The 21,941-nt window shown below is 41.5% G+C and overlaps 1 protein-coding gene across 8 annotated transcripts in view; it reads left to right on the forward strand.

Annotated features, from left to right (window-relative positions):
- Nucleotides 1-404: 404 nt before the first annotated feature.
- The window catches only part of RIF1 (replication timing regulatory factor 1), a 128,341-nt gene continuing 106,804 nt past the window's right edge, over nucleotides 405-21,941 (forward strand). For 4 of the 8 annotated variants that reach the window (XR_004053086.1, XR_004053085.1, XM_030916038.1 and 1 more), the window contains exons 1-9: nucleotides 432-555; nucleotides 934-1,047; nucleotides 1,793-1,871; nucleotides 5,142-5,238; nucleotides 6,595-6,722; nucleotides 6,844-6,938; nucleotides 10,163-10,352; nucleotides 13,223-13,315; nucleotides 19,658-19,796. Coding sequence is in view for 6 of the 8 variants with exons in the window: in XM_030916038.1 (XP_030771898.1) it covers nucleotides 944-1,047; nucleotides 1,793-1,871; nucleotides 5,142-5,238; nucleotides 6,595-6,722; nucleotides 6,844-6,938; nucleotides 10,163-10,352; nucleotides 13,223-13,315; nucleotides 19,658-19,796 (925 nt within the window). In the remaining 2 variants the exon portion in view is untranslated. Of the gene's footprint in view, nucleotides 556-933; nucleotides 1,048-1,792; nucleotides 1,872-5,141; nucleotides 5,239-6,594; nucleotides 6,723-6,843; nucleotides 6,939-10,162; nucleotides 10,353-13,222; nucleotides 13,316-19,657; nucleotides 19,797-21,941 lie in introns of all 8 variants that reach the window. The other 4 variants (XM_030916039.1, XM_010382508.2, XM_030916040.1 and 1 more) reach the window with 3 other exon arrangements.

Raw genomic sequence — 21,941 nt, forward strand, 5'->3', positions numbered from 1 at the left:
CTCGAACTCCTGACCTCAGGTGACCCGCCCACCTCAGCCTCCCAAAGTGCTCGGATTACAGGTGTGAGCCACTGCGCCCGGCCAGCTCTTAGTCTTAAACCTAACAGTACGTTATCTCCTTTTGCTGATTTGTAGCTAAAACTTCAACAAGCACTGGACTTGGAGTTTGAACACTTAGTCTGAAGGTCCACTAAGTTCAGTCTAGTGAGTGTGCGCAATTAAGTCACATTTTGAATTTCAAGTCTCTCGCCTTAGGCGAAACACTACCACCTGATGCTGACCAGAGGGGCGAGACACGGCAGCTGGGCAGGGAACTGATGGGAAGGGAGTCGATCGATAACTCCAGTGCGCCGCTGACTGTTGGATTGGCTCGAACTTCTCCCGCCAGGCCTAACCTACTCCCGCGCACTCCTGGGCCCGCCCCGCCGCCATCTTGGTCTAGGAGGGAGAGCGCCGCACGCGTGAGTAAACAGCCGGAGCAGGGAAAGTCGAGCTCTGGCAGCGTCCGGGTGCTGAGGGGCAGAGGCGGAGAGGACCTTGTCCTGATCTTCCTAGGTGGGATAAATATCTGGGTCACAGTGATAGGCCCCGGGGAGCCCCTAGTCTGCCCACCCTCCGCCCCCTCGCGGCGAGATGCCTCGTTCCCCGGGCTTCTCCCGCCCTCTGCAGATCTCCTCCCTCTGTTGAAAGCTGCCCGGGAAAGTGGTGGCGGGAGAGGGCCCAGGCCCGAATGTGGCGTGGCCTCAGGTTCCTGGTGCCGGGCGCCGGAGGAGGTTCGCGCTGGGGTTTGGTGCTTCGGAGGCCTGGGGTGCAGACGCGGCGTGGCTGTGAGGCCGGGGCGGGCGTGCGGGTGTGAGGGCCGGACTCACACGGCCGCCGCGGGGCTGTTTCCATCGGTCACTGGATTTTCTCCTCTTCCGGTTCGGGCCTCAGGGTGGCCGACATGACGGCCAGGGGTCAGAGCCCCCTCGCGCCGCTGTTGGAGACTTTGGAAGACCCTTCTGCCTCCCATGGAGGGCAGACTGACGCTTACCTGTCTCTGACCAGGTGAGGTCCGCCACTGGGCGTTGCTGGGTTGGGGGAGCGCTCTAGAGTGGGGAGAAAGAAGGTGGTTGGGAGGGGCGCGTAGAATGATTGTGAGTTCTAGAAGTCTGGCAAATGTGGGGACACCCGAGTCGCGGACGCCTTGGGGGGCGGGGGAGATGTATCCTAGGTGACGTTCTCGGGTACTGCTGCTGGTGCGCTTGAGGTGTGTGTTTGGAACGACGGAGCTTGCACGTGTTTTGCAAGCGAGGGGTTTTTAAAAGTTTCGCTTGGAAGTAGTTGTTGGAGGAGGGGTTTTCAGGGTAAACCTCCGATGTGTTGGGAAAATGTGGCTACCCAGAGTTTTGTTTTTTGTTTTTTTTTTTGACAGCAATAAACTGATTTTTATTAATTGCAAAATGCTTCAAAGTAATTTTCATAGAAATGTACTAAACTTTTGTAAAACCTTTTGTAAAAGTTTAGTAAATCGTTAGTAACTAGGGATAGGGATCCCCGTTCTGTCTTTTTGGAGTCAGGCTGTCACAACTTGCGTGTAACGGATGTAAAAAGTTATTCTGAGGGTTTTTCTACTTTCATTTCTGATATGTATTGCATTGTATATTCTATATGCCTTTAAGGACCTTACCTACTGGGTTAATTCATTTACAAGAGTTAGAAAGTAATTTTTAAAAAGATTGTGCGTGTATTTTAGGGAGTTTTTTTTTTTTCCTGTCAACTATCTAAACTTGTGTTCTTCCTGCTTTTTAAGTCGTATGACTGGAGAAGAAGGAAAAGAAGTAATTATAGAAATCGAGAAAAAGCTTCCTCGGCTGTACAAAGTTTTAAAGGTATGTATCTGTTTGTTAAATAGTTTTTGACTTTTGGTAGTTTGTTTTGTTGTTGTTGTTGTTTTGCGGTGGAGTTTCGCTCCTGTTGCCCAGTTTCGCTTCTGTTGCAGTGGCTCGGGCTTGGCTCACTGAAACCTCTGCTTTTCGGGTTCAAGCGGTTCTCCGGCCTCAGCCTCCTGAATAGCTGGGATTACAGGCATCCGTCACCACCCCGGCTAATTTTCTATTTTTAGTAGAGAAGGGGTTTCTCCATATTGGTCAGGCTGGTCTCGAACTCCCGACCTCAGGTGATCCTCCTTCCTCGGCCTCCCAAAGTGTTGGGATTACAGGCATGAGCCACCTTGCCAAGCCACTTTTGGTGGTTTTTAAAAGTTTTGCCAGTTGACTCAAAAGCTTTGAATCTAAAATATAACAGTAGTAATACTGATTATACTACTCTTTATTGTTACTTAAAGCTTCTCAGGTACTTTCTTAATTACCTTACATGCTTTATCACTTAACTCTCCGTAGTTCCATGAGATTATTTCTTAATGATCACTTTGCAGGTGAAGAAATTAATTTAATTTGCCTAAGTTGCCTAAGGGCACTTGAATCTGAGTTTGTGCTCTTGAAAGCAGTGATCAGAGATTAACCTGTTTTCTTTCCTTTGGGAATCTACATCTAAGTAAGTGACTGTAAAATTACAGTTAGTCTTTGGTCTACTCTGTAGGTAGCATTAATTTCTTTTTCCTCATTCACCCTCAGTTTTTGCTACAACTGTTACCTTTTTTGCTTTAGGGAAATGATGTTTGACATCATACATAGGACCTGTGTTCGTGTCTTCACTTGCCTACTCAGTGGCTTCCTGACCATCCTTAACATCTTTTAAATTTTCTTTTTTTTAGAAAGAAAAAGTTGAACTTTATATCCAGTTTTTCTTTGAGTTCTTATTTTTATGACCTTGTTCCTTTTTTAAAAAATATTTTTTGTGTTTTTATTATGACCTTGTTCTTGTGCTTTTTTGTTTTTAATTATTAAAATTGAGGTGGGGATCTTGATAGGTTGCCTAAGCCAGTCTCGAACTCCTGGGTCCAAACGATCCTCCCACCTCAGCCTCCTTAGTAACTGAGATTACAAGTAGGTGCCACCATGCCCAACTTTTATGCTTTTTGTTTGTTTGAGACAGAGTCTTGCTCTGTCACCCATGCCGGAGTGCAGTTTCACAATCTTAGCTCACTGCAACCTCTGCCTCCCACGTTCAAGTGATTCTCCTGCCTCAGCCTCCTGAGTAGCTGGGATTACAGGCATGCCCTCACCACGTCCGGCTAATATTTTTAGTAGAGATGGGGTTTCATCATGTTGACCAGGCTGGTCTTGAACTCCTGACCTCAGGTGATCTGCCCGCCTTGGCCTCCCAAAGTGCTGGGATTACAGGTGTGAGCCACCGTGCCCAGCCATATGCCTTTAAACAAGTGTTTCTTCCAGACACGTATTGTACATTTTAACGTGAATTTTGGCTAAGTATTAGAGATACTGCCTACTCTTGGTGTTGTCTATTGCATACTTTTTTTTGTTTTTTTTTTTTGGGGAGGGACGGAGTTTTGCTCTTGTTGCCCAGGCTGGAGTGCAGTGGCTTGAACACCTCCCGGGTTCAAGCTGTTCTCCTGCCTCAGCCTCCCAAGTAGCTGGGATTACAGGCATATGCCACCATGCCCGGCTAATTGTTTTTCGTATTTTTAGTAGGGACGGGGTTTCTCCATGTTGGTTGGCCACTGTGCCCAGCCTTATTGCATACATTTTGAGTCAAGTCGCATTGTTTGTAAATAGGATTTGTACCTGAAATTATTTGCATGCACGTGGAAGGTTGATAATAGGACAATAGCAATTTTAAGCAATGAAAGGATAATTGAATTCTTTCAGAGTAGTAACCATACCAGGTAAAGTAAAACATGTTTCTATGTTGTGTTTAGAGTTCAACTAGGATTGTGTCTAGGAATCCACAACATTCTTGAAAATGACACATTATCGTTAAGGAACAGTTTCAAGTACGTTTAATGAAAATTAATCACAGACATTTACTAGCTATTATCCAGGAGATATAGTAGTAGCTCTCAAAATATTAAGCCTTACTTAGTTGCTTACACCTGGTTGCTGTATTATATCCCTTACATTCTGTACTCTAGGGGTTGCATTTTTTGGCTTCGTTTTGTAAATATAGAAGACACTGCAGGGAAGTATCTGCTCATATGTTTAACCATTAACATTTGCTGTTCTGCTCAGGAATAACAGTTGAGGATTCCTTGGATATTTGATTCAAGTAGATATGGGGGATTTTGAAGATAAATCCCTTTGGAGTGGGAAATGGTACAAGGAAATGGGGTACAGGGTAAAAGTAAACATACTGAGATCCTCTTTGACAGATTTGCCCTTTTATAGCTTTTACATAAATAGTATGAGTTGGACTTTCAATTCCAGATTGACAGCCAGGCAAGGTGGCTCACGCCTGTAATCGCAGCACTTTGGGGGTCTGAGGCGGGTGGATCACCTGAGGTCAGGAATTCGAGACCAGCCTGGCCAACATAGTGAAACCCCCCATCTCTACTAAAAATACAAAAAATGAGCCAGGCACGGTGGCGCATGCCTGTCATCCCAGCTACTCTTGAACCTGGGAAGCAGAGGTTGCAGTGAGAGATTATTGCAGTGAGCTGAGATTACATCATTGCACTCCAACCTGGGCAACAAGAGCGAAACTCTGTCTCCGAAAAAAAACAATTTCTAGATTGACATGGATTGAAATTCTCTTATGTATAAAGGTTTAAAAAATTGTTTTATATAACTACTAATTGAGATAATAATATATACTTTATAAATGTTACATTCTAACCCCTTCTCCCAGTCTTGGAGGAAGAGATGTCACTCCACTCTAAAGTTAGGATGTTAGCTTTTGCATTTGAGTCTCTTGTTTACTCAGTGGAAGGGCCTTACTCCCTTTTCCCTGTTATGTCTTTAGCATTTTTCATCTGTTGACCTCTTTTTCTTTGCTTTCATAGGTGTAGAGATATCCTTTATCTTCATTCAGTTGATCTCGATCCAGTTTCCTCTCCTTTCTTTACCAAACTGTACACATGGCCTTCTGATTTTATTCCGTTTATTTTTATTTTTTATGCATATTCTCAAGGATTTGTTGGAGTAAAATGTGATGAATTTGTTTGTTCTGTAATTGACTTCTGCTTTCTAAAGATTGATTTACAGTTGTGCTTGTTTGTAATAAATGTGGTTTTGTTTTTGTAGACTCACATTTCCAGTCAAAACTCGGAGCTGAGTAGTGCTGCTCTACAAGCCCTGGGGTTTTGCTTATATAATCCCAAAATTACCTCAGAATTATCAGGTAGATAAATTTCTTATGACTGTCAATATTTTTAGAGTATAAAGTATAAATTTTAAGTATAAATAATTTGATGCTGTTAAAAGTACTATTATCTCTGGATTAGTTTCAGAACCTGTAGTTTAAGGTTTGCTTTTAAGAAAGAAAGTATGTTTAGATTATCATCACCTACCCGTAGCTCTAACTTTGATACTACAAAATTTGCTCATAAAAATCAGGGGTATTTGACGCCTGTAGTCCCAGCTACTTGGGAGGCTGAGGCAGGAGAATGGCATGAACCCGGGAGGCGGAGCTTGCAGTGAACTGAGGTCACGCCACTGCACTCCAGACTGGGAGAGCGAGTGAGACTGTCTCAAAAAAAAAAAAAAAAAAAAAAGGTTATGTGCCAGGTGCGGTGTCTCATACCTGTAATCCCAGCACTTTGGGAGGCTGAGGCGGGCGGATCACCTAAGGTCGGGAGTTGGAGACCAGCCTGGCCAACATGGAGAAACCCCATCTTTACTAAAAATACAAAAAAAATTAGCCGGGCATTATGGCGCATGCCTGTGATCCCAGCGACTCAGGAGGCTGAGGCAGGAGAATCGCTTGAACGCGGGAGGCGGAGGTTGCAGCGAGCCAAGATGGTGCCGTTGCACTCCAGCCTGGGAAAGGAGTGAAACTCCGTCTCAAACAAAAATAAAATAAAAAGAATATTTAAACATGATTGCTGTAAAAATGGAAATTTTTATTCAGGCATATGCACTAAGGAATATGCTGAATTGAAAAGTTGTTTGACATAATGATAAATGTGGGATAATTTGGAACTAAAAGTGGTAATAAAAGCACAGAACCTAATGCTTTCCAAGTTTTCAAGTAGTCTGCACTGTTGTTGCATAGTTAGATGATTTCCATTGTAAAGGAAACTCTTATCTTTAGAGAAGGAAAGTTAGGAATAAAGATGTCAAAGTTGTTACCATCTGTTTTTGAGGGAAAAGCCGCTGCTTGCTCTTTTTTATACACGGAAGTGTTAGCAACCTAAAGCGGGAGTTGTTCATTTTGGAGCAGAGATGCAGGATTGAAAACATCTTACCAAAAATTGTCTTGTATGTTCAAACCTACAATGATATCTGTAGTTACTTCAATTGCACAAGAAAGTCTGATTTGGTGTCTGTTGTTTATTTTCTCTCAGTATACCTTCACCTCTAATCTGAATTTTGTGTTTTGGGGAGAAGTTTGGTATCAGCATTGGTTCTCTTATCTATTCTCTGGATATGCTTTTAATTTTATGATTGATGAGTATATTGTTTTCTCTAGTTTTATATTTGAGACTTTAAAGAGTATCAACTATTCTATACAAAATTAAAACTGCTTGTTTTTCAGAGGCAAATGCTCTAGAATTGCTTTCAAAATTGAATGATACCATTAAGAGTTCAGACAAAAATGTACGTACCAGAGCACTTTGGGTGATATCTAAGCAGACATTTCCCTCTGAAGTGGTTGGCAAAATGGTGAGTATAGTTTTTGGGTATGCCGTCTTAACTATATGCCAATTAAAAAAAAACAGAACTATAATGCCAATAAAAACAGTTCAGGCTTATTTCATTTGTATTTATTTGGTTTGTTTTTTAGGTATCCAGTATAATTGATTCGTTAGAAATACTGTTTAATAAAGGAGAGACGCATTCTGCTGTTGTTGATTTTGAAGCGTTAAATGTTATCATAAGGTATGCATTTGGATGCTGTGCAAATTGAAGAATAGTTTTCATAAGTTTAGGTGAAGGAGAGGGCTTTTGGGATTTAAATGAGAGACAGACATTAAAAGGGGGAAATGACATTCACACCAAAAGACTCAAGGACAAGAAGTAACAGAAGATGGAAGTAGATGTGCATGGGTTACTAGGTTTTTTTAATTTTTACTGGGACCATGTTAAAGGTGAAGTCTTGGTTATGTTCCTGCTAGTAACATACACAGTTCAGGTTTGAAAAATGTCTCTGTTAAAGCTTGTTGTAAGGGTTTTAAAAATAATGTAAACTCATAAGTGGGCTTAGGGGTTGTTTAGAAAGCAGTGTTTAGCAGGGAATAGGAGAGTACCGTCTTCATTTTTGTTATAACAGGCATGCCAACAGCGTAAACTCTTTTTTTTTAAAGTGTAAACTCTTTGATGACATGATTTCTGTCTTCCCTGTTTTTTGTTCTTTAAAGTTTTCTTGTTACTTGCTTTAACTTCCCCACTGTTGAATGCTCTGATTGATGCTAAGATTATGTCATCGTTCTCTGGCTATCCTCTTCTGTAACAATGATGAATTTAGCATAACAATAAGTAATACAGTTGGCCGTTTGTAGGTGCTGCATCCTTGGATTTAACCAATTGAGGGTTGAAAGTCTCAGAAAAATTGCATCTATATTGAACATGTACGGACTTTGATTTTCTTGTCATTATTTCCTAAACAGTACAGTTTAACAACTACTTACTTAGCACTTACATTGTATTAGCTATTATCAGTAATCTAGAAATGATTTAAAGTATAGGGGAAGATGTGCATAAGTTATATGCGAATACAGTCATGTGTCACATAATGATGGGAATACATTCTGAGGAATGCATCATTATATAATTTCATCATTGTGCAAACATTATAGAGTGGACTTACACAAACCTAGATGGGATAGCCTCTTATATACCTAGGCTGCATGGTACAACCTGTTGCTCTCAGGCTACAGACCTGTACAGTATATTACTGTACTGGATATTGTAGGCACTTCTAACACAATACTATTTGTGTACCTAAACATAGAAAAGGTACAGTAAAAATATGATTAAAAAGTTTAAAAAATGGTACACCTGTATCTGGCGCTTACCACGGATGGAGGTTTTAGGACTGAAGGTTCTTTGGGTGAGTCAGTGAAGGAGTGATGAGGGAATGTGAAGGTCTAGGACGTTACTGTGCACTATTGCAGATTTCATAAAGACTGTACACTTATGCTACACTATAAAAACATTTAAAAAATAAATTAGTCTCTACGTTCTGTAACTTTTTTTGAAACAGTCACACGTTGTTCAGGCTGGAGTGTAGTGGTGTGATACCGGCGCTCTGCAACCTCCACCCCCCCAGGTTCAAGTAATTCTTGTGCCTCAGCTTCCCGAGTAGTTGGAATTATAGGCGCCCGCTACCACGACCGGCTAATTGTTGTGTTTTTAGCAGAAATGGGGGTTTTGCCATGTTGGCCAGTCTGGTGTTGAACTCCTGACCTCAGGTGATCCACCCACCTCAGCCCCCCAAAGTGCTGGGATTGCAGGCATGAACCACTGTGCCTGGCCAGCTTATTGTAACTTTAGACTTTAAAGTTTTAAAACTTTTTGACTTTTGTAAGAATAATTAGCTTTGGCTGGGCACAGTGGCTCATGCCTGTAATTCCAGAACTTTGGGAGGCCCAGGTGGGCAGATTACCTGAGGTCAGCAGTTTGAGACCAGCCTGGCCAACATGGTGAGACCCCATCTCTACTGAAAATACAAAATTAGTTGGGCATGGTGATGTGTGCCTGTAATCTTCAGCTATATGGGAGACTGAGGCATGAGAATCACTTGCACCCAGGAGGCAGAGGTTGCAGTGCGCTGAGATCGTGCCACTGCACTCCAGCTTGGGTGACAGAGAGACTTGGTCTCAAAAAAAAAAAAAGAATACTTAGCTTAAAACACAAACATACAATTGTACAAAATTGTTTTCCCTTGTTAAATCCTTATTCTAGGAGCCTTAATTTTTAATTAATTTATTTATTTTTGACTTTCATAACTTTTTGGTTAACAACATAACACATCAGCCTAGGGCCTCTTGCAGGTTCAGGATCATTATCAGTGTCTCCCACCACCAGATCTTGTCATACTAAAATGTGTTCAGGGGCAATAACATGCATGGAGCTGTCATCTGTGGTTAATGCTGCCTTCTGGAGTATCTGCTGAAGGACCCTTCAAGGCTACTTTACAGTTAACTTTTTAAAAATAGAAGTAGGAGTAAACTGTAATAATAAAAATTATAGTGTGGTATATACATAAACCAGTAACATAGTCATTTTTAAGAAATTTTTTTTTATTACTACTTTTTGTGTGTGTGACAGAGTCTTGCTCTATCGCCAGGCTGGAACACAGTGGTGAGGTCTTGGCTCACTGCAACCTCTGCCTCTCGGATTCAAGCTATTCTGCCTCAGCCTCCCAGGTAGCTGGGATTACATGCATGTGCCATTACGCCCAGCTAAGTTTTGTATTTTTAGAAGAGACGGGGTTTCACCATGTTAGGATGGTCTCGATCTCCTAACCTCGTGATCCACCCGCCTTGGTCTCCCAAAGTGCTGAGATTACAAGTGTGAGCCACCGTACCTGGCCGGTCATTTCTTATCATTATCTTATAGTACAGTATTATGTCCTGTATATAATTGTGCTGTACTTTTATATGAATGAGAGTGCAGTAGATTTGTTGGTTTACACCATTGTTATCAGAAACATGAATAATGCATTGCACTGCAGTGTTACAACAGCTATGATGTCACTAGGTGATAGGAACTTGTCAGGTCCCTTATAATCTTACTGGACCACTATTGTGAATGTGCTGCGTTTTTGACCTAAACGTTTGTGGTGTATGACTATACTGTCCTTTTTATATCGGACCTGAGCATTATTGTGAGGTCCTAGCACCAGTACACCAGGGATACTGAGGGGTGACTGTAGTATTTCAATCTAAAGACAAGATTAGTTCTTTAAAAAAAATTTACAAAAGCAGTAATGTGCAAATTAGTAAAAATTATATCTATTTCTTGTGTGCATATGCATATTTGTATATATTCTAAAACAAATGGGCCGTACTGTGTATATTTCTGTGTGTCACATATTTTACTGCTTGTTAAGACTTAAAACGTGAGGTCACGCTAATTATTCATTGATTTCTCTATTACAGGCTAATTGAACAAGCCCCAACTCAAATGGGAGAAGAGGCAGTGAGGTGGGCAAAACTGGTCATACCTTTAGTGGTTCATTCAGCACAAAAGGTGCATTTGCGGGGAGCAACTGCTTTGGAGATGGGAATGCCATTATTGCTTCAGAAACAGCAAGAAATAGCATCTATTACGGAGCAACTTATGACTACTGTGAGTGTTCTTTTATGTAAGAATTTTCTGGATACTGCATCAGAAGGTTTTGCACTAAGCTTAAAATTCAGTCTGGGGGCCAGGTATAGTGGCTCTCACCTGTAGTCCCAATGCAGGAGGCTGAGGTGGGAGGATTGCTTGAGGCCAGGAGTTCCAGACCCATCTGGGCAACAGAGTGAGACCCATCTCTACAAAATATCTTAAAAATTAGCTGGGCATGGTGGCATGCGCCTGTAGTCTCAGATGCTTGGGAGGCTAAGGCGGGAGGATTGCTTGACCAGAAATTTGAGGCTGCAGTGAGCTATGATCTCACCACTGCATTCTAGCCTGGCTGACAGTGAGAGCCTGTCTCAAAAAAAAAAAAAAAAAAATGTGGGCATATTGGTATAGTTGCACTATGATCTAGGATTTTAGCTTTGAATCACAACATTAAGAATTGCGTGGCCGGGCGCGGTGGCTCAAGCCTGTAATCCCAGCACTTTGGGAGGCCGAGGTGGGCGGATCACGAGGTCAGGAGATCGAGACCATCCTGGCTAACACGGTGAAACCCCATCTCTACTAAAAAGCACAAAAAACTAGCCGGGCGAGGTGGCAGGCGCCTGTAGTCCCAGCTACTCGGGAGGCTGAGGCAGGAGAATGGCGTGAACCCGGGAGGCGGAGCTTGCAGTGAGCTGAGATCCGGCCACTGCACTCCAGCTTGGGCGACAGAGCGAGACTCCGTCTCAAAAAAAAAAAAAAGAATTGCGTAAGTTAGCATAGGCACATTGCTCATTACATAGTAGTAAGGAGGGGAGCTATCTATTGTTACTAAAATCCAGACATTTTACTTCATTCCCAATAAATAGGAAATAGGAATTGTGTTTCTGAAAGAGGGAGAGCATTAACTGATTCACTCATGTTTGGGTTGTTACTGTATAATCCTAGTAGATGCAAATTTAATGTACATAAACTTACCTCGTCTCTATAGTTTTCTAGTTATTACTTGCCACAGATTTTAGGTTTTCTAACGGTTGTTCTTGTAACATACTTACTGGGCATCTGATATATGTAGTGCATTGTTGCAGGTGCTGTAAATATAGCAGTGAACAAAAGAGGCTTGATGGAGCTTATTTTCTTGTGGGAGAGATAATTAAGTACATAGTGTAGTAAGTGAAGAGCGCTAAGGAGAAGAGCAAGGACTGGAGAGTGCAGTGAGAAAGGAATGTAAGGTGGTCAGAGAAGGCAAAGGAAAGGACATTTGAACAGTGATTTGAAGGCAGAGTAGGAGTTACCCATGTGGATAATGTAGACAAGCGAACCATGAGGGCAAAAGGCCCGTCTCTAATGGTTGTGTACTTGGTTGGTGTTCCGGGAACACTGGGCAGTATGACAGTAGTGGAGTGAATTAGAGTGAGAGGAAAAGAAGGCCCAATCACATAGGACCATGGCGGGAACCATTGTAAGGATGGATTTTTTACTCTAGGTTACATGGAAAGCCATATTTGAAGGCCTTGTTTTATTTTTTGTTTTAAGAGACAAGGTCTCACTATGTTAACCAAGCAGATCTTGAACTCCTGGGCTCAAGCAGTCCTCCCACTTTAGTCTCCCAAAGTTTTGGGATGACAGGCATGAGCCACCACACCCAGCCCCTAAAACCTGAAATTTTACTTGCTTAAAATGCAGAAGACTTCTTGGTAATGTTCAGTATGACAAAGTAACTAGAGTGTCTTCATAAATAGCTTTATTCTGATGAATTTATTTTTTAGTAACATATATACATATAAATTTTTTTTTTTTTTGAGACAGTTTCACGATTGTTGTCCGGGCTGGAGTGCAGTGACGTGGTCTCAGCTCACTGCAGCCTCCACCTCTTGGGTTCAAGTAATTCTCCTGCCTCAGCAGGAGTAGCTGGGATTATAGGCACCTGCCACCATGCCCGATTGATATTTGTATTTTTAGTAGAGATTGGGTTTCACCATATTGGCCAGGCTGGTCTCGAACTCCTGACCTTGTGATCTACCTGCCTTGGCCTCCCGAAGTGCTGAGATTACAGGCATGGGCCACCATGCCTGACCATAAAATCCCTTTTTTTAACCCATTTATCAAACTTGCAACAAAGTATATATGAAATTCTTTATATAAATTTGAGCTAAAAATTATTTCACATGTCTGTTGATTGTGAAGCTATTAATGTATTTTTTCATTATTAGTGTGAAAATATTAATACAGTGCCATTTAAACTAGTTAATGATATGCATGCTGACTTTTTTAGGGTAAAGTATATTGGTAGAAAAAAGTTGGATTGATGGATGGTAGGATGGCCAGATAGGTGATAAGATCAACGTAGTAAAGTGCTAATGGTAGAATCTGGGTGTTTGTATTAGAGCATTTACTGTAAAAACTCCTTCAGATTTGCTCTATGCTTCAGCTTTTCTTTTGGAGTTTTATGGGAGGGGTAATTTTTTTTTTTTTTTTTTTGAGATAGTCTCGCTCTGTCACCCAGGCTGAAGTGCAGTGGCACGTTCTCTGCTTTCTGCAACCTCTGCCTCCCGGGTTCAAGCAATTCTCGTGCCTTAGCCTCCAGAGTAGTAGGAATTACAGGCGCCTTCCACCACACCCAGCTAATTTTTGTATTTTTAGTAGAGATGGGATTTCACCATATTGGCCAGGCTGGTCTTGAACTCGTGACTTCAGGTGATCTGCCTGCCTTGGCCTCCCAAAGTGCTGGGATTACAGACTTGAACCACCGCACCTGGCCTTGGGTGGGGTAATATTTTTATTACGGAGAAAACTGTTTGGTTGAATCAGTTTTTGAAAATTATTCCTAGACTTTGATATTGGATTTTTTTTTCTAAGAGTCTGTTTGGTAAATTAATTGCTTTTGTTTGCAGAAATTAATCTCAGAACTCCAGAAGCTATTTATGAGTAAAAATGAGACTTACGTGTTAAAATTATGGCCTTTGTTTGTCAAACTACTTGGAAGGGTAAGTGCCCAGTTAATGAACAGTCCACAATTTTTACATGCTGGACTCTTTCTTACCTTTTCTTTGTACAGTTGATGCTCATTATTTCCTTTGTACAGCTGATGCTCATTATTTCATGCTTACTCACTAAAATTTATTTGTAAATCTGAAATCAGTACTTGCAGTGCTTTTGCCATCATTTGTAGACACCCAGGGTGGCAAAGAATTGGAGTCACAACGTGCATGTTTCCAGCTGAGGTCAAGCAAGGTTACGCTCTGCCTTTTTGTTTTAGTTCTCATACCTTAAACAGGTGTCCTTTTTATATTCCATGTAATGCCACATTTTTCACTTTTCTGTGCTTTTCCTGGTGGTTTTACTGTTTAAATTTGGGACCCAAAGCCTGGGTCCAGGTGCTGTCTAGTTTGTGTTCCTAAGCAAAGGAAGGCTGTGATATACCCAACAGTGAAAATAAACTTTGTTCAGGCATGATTTATAGAGCTACTGGCTGTGAATTTGATGTTAGTGATTCAGTAATATAAAATACCTTCTAATAGATAGATGTTAAACAGGTTATATATTGAACAGCTGACAAAAGTGTGTCCATAGACTCAAAGAAATTTAACTCTGTATTTCCCATGGGAGTGATTGCTCAGTATTTGCTAATTTAGTGTTCCAGGCTATTTTATATAATAGAAAACCATAACTACTATGAATAATGAGAGAGAATCAACTGTATGTTCAATGATTAAGCAGGTTTTAGGTAGTAGGGGGTGTGCTGCTTTTATTGTGTTCTAACCATTTGTAAATGAACAATTCAATGGCATTAAATCTATTCATAATGTTGTAAGCATCACCACTATCTATACCCAAAACTTGTGCATCATCCCCAACAAAAACTGTACCCATTAAGCAGTAAACTCCCTCTGCCCTCCTCCCCTACTCAGACATCACCCTTTGGTAATATCTGTTCTACTTTCTGTCTCTGCAAATTTGCTTATTCTAGGTACCTCATAAAAGTGAAATTATAACATATTTGCTCCTCTGTGTCTGGCTTATTTCACTAAGCATAAAGTTTTTTTATTTTTTTTGAGACAGAGTTTCACTCTTGTCACCCAGGCTGGAGTGCAATGGCGTGATCTCAGCTCACTGCAACCTCTGCCTTGTGGGTTCAAGCAATTCTCCTGCCTCAGCCTCCTGAGTAGCTGGGACTACAGGCATGTGCCACTATGCCCGGCTAATTTTTGTGTTTTTAGTAGAGACAGGAAGGATTTCACCATTTTGGCCAGGATGGTCTTGATCTCCTGACCTCGTGATCTGCCCACCTTGGCCTCCCAAGGTGCTGGGATTACAGGCATGCGCCACTGTGCCTGGCAGCATAAAGTTTTTAAGATTGATCCATGTCATAACATATATTAAAGTTGCATTCTTGGGCTGAGTGATTGTATGTAACACATTTTGTTTATCTGTTGAGAGACATTTAGGTTGTTTCTATCCTTTTGGTTATTGTGAATAATGTTGCTGTAAACACCAGTGTACAAATCTGTCAGAGTTCCCGCTTTCAGTTTTTTGGGTATATACTTAAGAGTGGAATTGCCTGGTTATGTAGTAGTTCTGTGTTGAATTTTTTGAGAAAGCCCCAAACTCTTTTTTTGAGACAAGATCTGGCTCTGTCTGTCACCCAGGCTGGAGTGCAGTGGCATAACCTCGCTGACTTCAACCTGTCTCCCAGGCTCAAACCATCCTCCCACCTCAGCCTTCCAATTACCTGGGACTACCACCCTGCCCAGCTGAATTTTTTTTTTTTTTTTTTTTTCCGTATTTTTTGTAGAGATGGGATTTTGCCATGCTGCTCAGGCTGGTTTCCAACTCAAGTGATCCGCTCGCCTCAGCCTCCAAAATTGCTGGATTACAGGCATGAGCCACTTGGACCAGCCAGCACCAAACTCTTCTGTAGCAGCTGCACCATTTTACATTCCCACCAGTAATGCACTAGGGTTTCACTTTCTTAACATCCTCACCAACACTTTTTATTTTCCTTTTTTTTTTTTGATAGCCATTCTAGTGAATGTGAAGTGGGATTGATTTGGTATAGATTTGCATTTCTCTGGTTACTAGTGATGTTGAACATCTTTTCACTTGGTTCTTGGCTGTTTAATTGTCTGTGGAGAAATGTCTAAGTCCTTGGCCCATTTTTGAATAGGTTTGAGTTTTTGTTGAGTTGTAGTTCTTTGTATGTTTTTGATATTCATCCCTTATCAGTTATGTGATTTGCAAATATTTGTTTCCATTCTGTAGGTTCTCTTTTGCTTTCTTGGTAATATCCATTGCACAGTTTTTAATTTTGGTATATTATGTATATTTTTTGTTATTGCTCGTACTTGACATCATATTCATGAAGTTGTTGTCAAATCCAATGTCATTTTTGTTTCCCAATGCGTTCTTGTAAGAATTTTCCAGTTTTAGATCTTGAATGTAGATGTTTGAACCATTTTGAGTGAATATTTGGATATGGTGTAAGGTGAGTCCAGGTTCATCCTTTTGCGTGTAGATGTTCAGATTCCTCAGTACCATTTATTGAAAAGGTTGTTTTTATTAAATCCTTTTGGTACCCGTTTTTTTTTTTTTTTTTTTTTTTTTTTTTTTTTTTTTTGAGACAGTCTTACTCTGTTGCCAAGGCTGGAGTGCAGTGGCGTGATCTCAGCTCAGTGCAACCTCTGCCTCCTGGGTTCAAGCAATTCTCCTGCCTCAGTCTCCCAGGTAGCTGGGATTACAGGTGCCCACCACCATGCTCGGCTAATTTTTTTTTCTTTTTTGTATTTTTATTAGAGATGGGGTTTTACCACGTTGGCCAGGCTGGTCTCGAACTTCTGAGCTCAAGTGATCCACCCGCCTCGACCTCCCAAAGTGCTGGGATTACAGGCGTGAGCCACCGCGCCTGGCCTGTGGTACCCTTTTGAAAATCAATTGAACACAGGTGCAAAGATTTATATCCAAGCTCAGTATTCTGTGCTGTTGGTGTGTATGGCCTTATGCAGTTACCGTATGTATTAATTACTGTAGCATTATACTAAGTTTGGAAGTCAGTGTGAGTTGTCTGGTTTTCATATTTTTCAGAATTGTTTTGGCTTTTATTTTTATTTATTTATTTATTTATTTTGAGCTGGAGACTCTCCCTGTCGCCCAGACTAGAGTGCAGTGGCGTGATCTAAGCTTACTGCAACCTCCGCCTCCTGGGTTCAAGCGATTTTCCTGCCTCAGCCTCCTGAGTAGCTGGGACTGCATTTGCACGCCACCACACCTGGCTGAATTTTTGTATTTTTAGTAGAGATGGTGTTTCACCATATTGACCAGGCTGGTCTCGAACTCCTGACCTTGTAATCTTCCGGCCTTGGCCTCCCAAAGTGTTGGGATTACTCCTGTGAGCATGCCGGCTGTTTTGGCTTTTTGAGGCTCTTTGCAATTCCGTGTTAATTTGATGATAGACTTCTTTATCTGTGAAAAAGGCAGTTGAAATCATGGTAGGGATTGTGATGAATCTGCATATAATGCCTTGAATAGTTAGCATTTCATTGATGTTAAGTCTTTCTACCCATGAGCAGATGTCTTTCTATTTGTTTAGGCTTTTTTTTTTTTTTTTTTGGGGGACAGTCTTTCTGGCTATAGTGCTGTGGCGCAGTCTTGGCTCACTGCAACCTCAGCCTACTGGGTTCAAGTGATTCTCCTGCCTTGGCCTCCCAAGTAGCTGGGATTATAGGCGCCAGCTACCATGCCTGGCTCATTTTTGTATTTTTAGTAGAGACAGGATTTTACCACGTTGGCCAGGCTGGTCTTGAACTCATGACCGAAAGCAATCCACCTGCCTTGGCCTTTCAGAGTGCTGAGATTACAGGAGTCGGCCGCTGTGCCAGGCCTAGGTCTTTAATTTCTTTCAGCAGTGCTTTGTAGTTTTCATCTTGTGTCTAACTTCTTGGGCTAGATCTGTTACGAAGTATTTCCTTTAGCTCTTGTAGCTAACTTGTGTGTTTTTTTGTTTTCTAATCCATTTTTTATTTTATTTTATTTTATTTTTATTTTTATTTTTTGAGATGGAGTCTCGCTCTGTCGCCCAGGCTGGAATGCAGTGGTGCGATCACAGCTCACTGCAAGCTCCGCCTCCTGGCTTCATGCCATTCGCCTGCCTCAGCCTCCCGAGTTGCTGGGACTACAGGCGCCTGCCACCACGCCCAGCTAATTTTTTGTATTTTTAGTAGAGACGGGGTTTCACCATGTTAGCCAGGATGGTCTCGATCTCCTGACCTCATGATCTGCCCGTCTCGGCCTCCCAAAGTACTGGGATTACAGGCATGAGTCACCGTGCCCGGCCTTCCATTTTTTTTTTTTTTTTTGTTACTGGTTTATAGTGTGTTAAGATCATATGTGGTTTATAGCCTGTTCGGAGCATTAGTGTTTATGTAATTTTTTATTTGTGATGCATTACTTGTCATTTTTCCATTTTGTACTTTATTTTCCTTTTTTTCTTTTTGAGACAGAGTTTCACGCTTGTTGCCCAGGCTAGAGTGCAAGCATGATCACTGCAACCTCGGTCTCCTGGGTTCAAGTGATTCTCCTGTCTCAGCCTACCGACTAGCTTGGGATTACAGGCACGTGCCACCACGCCTTTCTGATTTTTGTGTTTTTAGTAGAGAAGGGATTTCTCCATATTGGTCAGGTTGGTCTCGAACTCCTGACCTTAGGTGATCCACCTTCCTTGACTGCCCAAAGTGCTAGGATTACAGGTGTGAGCCACCGTGCCTGGCCTATTTTTTTTTTCCTCCTGAGCTCATGTTTCTTTTTGTTTAATAGTTTTCTCTTTTTTTTTTTTTTTTTTTTTTTTTTTTTGAGGCGGAGTCTCGCTCTGTCGCCCGGACTGGAGTGCAGTGGCTGGCTCTCAGCTCACTGCAAGCTCCGCCTCCCGGGTTCACGCCATTCTCCTGTCTCAGCCTCCCGAGTAGCTGGGACTACAGGCGCCCGCCTCGTCGCCCGGCTAGTTTTTTTGTATTTTTTAGTAGAGACGGGGTTTCACCGTATTAGCCAGGATGGTCTCGATCTCCTGACCTCGTGATCCGCCCGTCTCGGCCTCCCAAAGTGCTGGGATTACAGGCTTGAGCCACCGCGCCCAGCCAATAGTTTTCTCATTTAAATCTTACATAATATTTGGAAGTAATTCAGAAGCTATCCGGTTTTCTGCTGGCTGTGGTGGCTCATGTCTGCAATCCCAGCACTTTGGGAGGCTGAGGCAGGTGGGTCATTTGAGGTCAGGAGTTAGACACCAGCCTGGCCAGCATGGCAAAACCTTGTCTCTACTAAAAATATAAAAATTAGGCCGGTCCTGGTGGCTCACTCCTGTAATCCCAGCACTTTGGGAGGCCGAGTGGACGGATCACCCTGAGTTCTGGAGTTCGAGACCAGCCTGACCAGCATGGTGAAACACTGCCTCAACTAAAAATACAATAATTAGCTAGGCATGGTGGCATGCACCTGTAATCCCAGCTACTTGGGAGGCTGAGGCAGGAGAATCGCTTAAACCTAGGAGGCAGAGGTTGCAGTGAGCTGAGATCCAGCCATTGCACTCTAGCCTGGGTGACAGAGCAAGACTCCCATTGGAAACAAAACAAAACAAAACAAAAATTAACTGGGCGTGGTAGTATTAGCCAGTAATCCCAGCTACTTGGGAGGCTGAGGCAGGAGAATCGCTTGAACCCAGGAGATGAAGGCTGCAGTGAGCCGAAATAGCACCACTGCACTGTAGCCTGGGCGGCAGAGTGAGACTCCCTCTCAAAAAAAAAGAAACCTTATTCAGTTTTCTTGATTTTTATCTCACTTTTACTATTTTTTATTAGCAGATACTGCTGTTTTTTAAAAACGTTTCTTTTACAGCCATGAAATTAGATGTTTCCTTAATTTTCCTTTCAGTTTGAAAGCTTATGTTTATTATTTTCAGGGTTCAACACCTTTTTTCTCTAATTCTTTAATATAAACGTGTATTTTGTTTGGTATTGCTTTGATAAAGTTTGGGATTTATCTACTCTCCTAATTTTCTCTAACGTTTTAGAAGTGTTCTGTGTTACGCATTATCTGCTTCTTCAAACTTTATATGTTTTGTGGTCTTGAGTTTGGAATGTGTGTTTAAAGTTTATTAAATTCCTAAGACTTTTAACATATGTAACATTTAACACATCTCTTTATGTTTGTGAATAATTTGTCTTTTGTCTCCCCATTAGATTATGAAATCCTAAGAGCATAAGTGAATGAATAAAGGAATGATAGCAATTGTTCTGTTTCATGCAGATAAATAACTTCTTAATGATTTTTCCCTTTTTTAGACCTTGCATCGAAGTGGGAGTTTCATCAATTCTCTGTTGCAACTAGAAGAACTTGGATTTCGTAGTGGAGCTCCCATGATTAAAAAAATAGCTTTTATTGCTTGGAAGAGTTTAATAGATAATTTTGCTTTGAATCCAGGTAAGTAATATTTTAACAATTTTTATTTTCTATGAATTCATTTTGCTTAAAGCAAGATAAATGAAATTTTTCTGTTTTTTTGGATTTTAAGTTGAAATTAAGCTACTACTGAATTGTTTTCATTTTAAGGGAACAGTAATAAATTTGTACTGAAAATAGAATTCACATACTAGGCATTGAAAATCACAAATATAAAGTCTGTTTTACAGTATTTCAAAAACTGAACAAAGGGAAAAATAACTTATTTGTGACTTCCTATTTTATTTTATTTTATTTTATTTTATTTTTTTGAGACAGAGTGTCGCTCTTGCCCAGGCTGGAGTGCAGTGGTGGGATCTTGGCTCACTGCAACCCCTGCCTCCCAGGTTCAAGCGATTCTCCTGCCTCAGCTTCCCGAGTAGCTGGGATTACAGATGCCCACCACCACACCCGGCTAATATTTGTATTTTTAGTAGAGACAGGGTTTCACTATGTTGGCCAGGCTGGTCTTGAACTCCTGACCTCAAGTGATCCACCCGCCTTGGCCTCCCAAATGCTGGGATTACAGGTGTGAGCCCCTTCACCCAGCCTATTTGTAGTTTTCTTACATGTTAGCCCTGAGTTGAATGCTTTATGTATATTTTATTTAATCATCACAATAGACCTGAGATGTAATTATTAATCACTATTTTAGAGAGATTGAGTAATTTTCCAGAGGTCACATAGCCAGTAGATGATAGGAAACAGTTGTGATTTCCATGGAATAAAAATATCAGTGATTGATGATGGCCTTATTTCTTTCAGGATTTCTAGAAGAGTACCTAATAGTGGTTTAATATTGATATTTGGAAGTCACTCTTTTTGATTTACTACTTTAACCTTACCTTCTTACTGTCGAGCGGAGTTTTCTGATAATATATTCACAAGAAAGAATATTTAGCCCAAAACTGGGTTAGTATGAGTACTTAACTAGGTGGTAGTTAATCTTAGATTTAATTAATACTGTGTGTTTACAAGAACTGCTAAGTAATATTGAGTTGTTATCCTGTATTTTTCCTGCCAAAGACCATTATTTATCTCATTTCTTCCTCCTTTTAATATGTTTTGTATTGTGATTATTTGCATTAACTGTAAGACATTTTTTGTTGTTGAAACGGAGTCGGAGTCTCGCTCTGTCGCCCAGGCTGGAGTGCAGTGACGCAATCTCAGCTTACTGCAAGCTCCGCCTCCCAGGTTCACGCTATTCTCCTGCCTCAGCCTCCCGAGTAACTGGGACTACAGGCGCCCGCCACCGTGCCTGGCTAATTTTTTGTATTTTTAGTAGAGACGGGATTTCACGTGTTAGCCAGGATGGTCTCCATCTCCTTACCTTGTGATCCGCCTGCTTCGGTCTCCCAAAGTGCTGGGATTACAGGCAAGAGCCACTGCTCCCAGCCCTTTAATTACTTTTATTTAAAATACTGGTACATACGTTTTGGGGGTATAGGTTGTTTTTTTTTTTTTTCTTTTTTCTCTCTTAGGGTCTTACCCTGTCACCCAGGCTGGAGTGCAGTGGCATGATCATGGCTGACTGCAGCCTTGACCTCCTGGGCTCTAGTGATCCTCCCACCTCAGTCCCCCAGGTAGCTGGGACTACAGGCGTGTGCCACCATGTCTGGCTAATTTTTGTATTTTTTGTAGAGGTGGGATTTGACCATGTTGCTTAGGCTACTGTCAAACTCCTGGACTCAAGTGATCTACCTACCTCAGCCTTCCAAAGTGTTAGGATTGCAGGTGTGAGCCACTGTGCTCAGTCTACTATAATTTTTAATTGAAATTGTAGCTTATTTTTATGTTTATGAGCTGGCATGTATTTGGGTCTAACTGTAAACCCAGAAGTAATGTTTGGGACTACAATCTTTCGGAATTAAGTTAAAGCGTAAAATAAGAGTAGTTTAAAGAGGGTAAGTTAAAAATAAGTTCAGAGCTAGGGAATCCACGACTGATACTGTGGATCCAGGAAGTCATCAAGGAATCAGATGACCGTTTTTGCTCTGCCATCTTCGATTTGTCTTAGTTACAGACAGGAAGGAGGGAAGGTAGAAGAGCAGGAAAGACTTCTTCACAGCTGAGTCACCTATACCTAGAAATAACCTTCTAAGAATCTTATATACACATCCACTTAAA

This window comes from Rhinopithecus roxellana, chromosome 14 (assembly GCF_007565055.1).
Source record: "Rhinopithecus roxellana isolate Shanxi Qingling chromosome 14, ASM756505v1, whole genome shotgun sequence".
Taxonomy (NCBI): Eukaryota; Metazoa; Chordata; class Mammalia; order Primates; family Cercopithecidae; genus Rhinopithecus; species Rhinopithecus roxellana.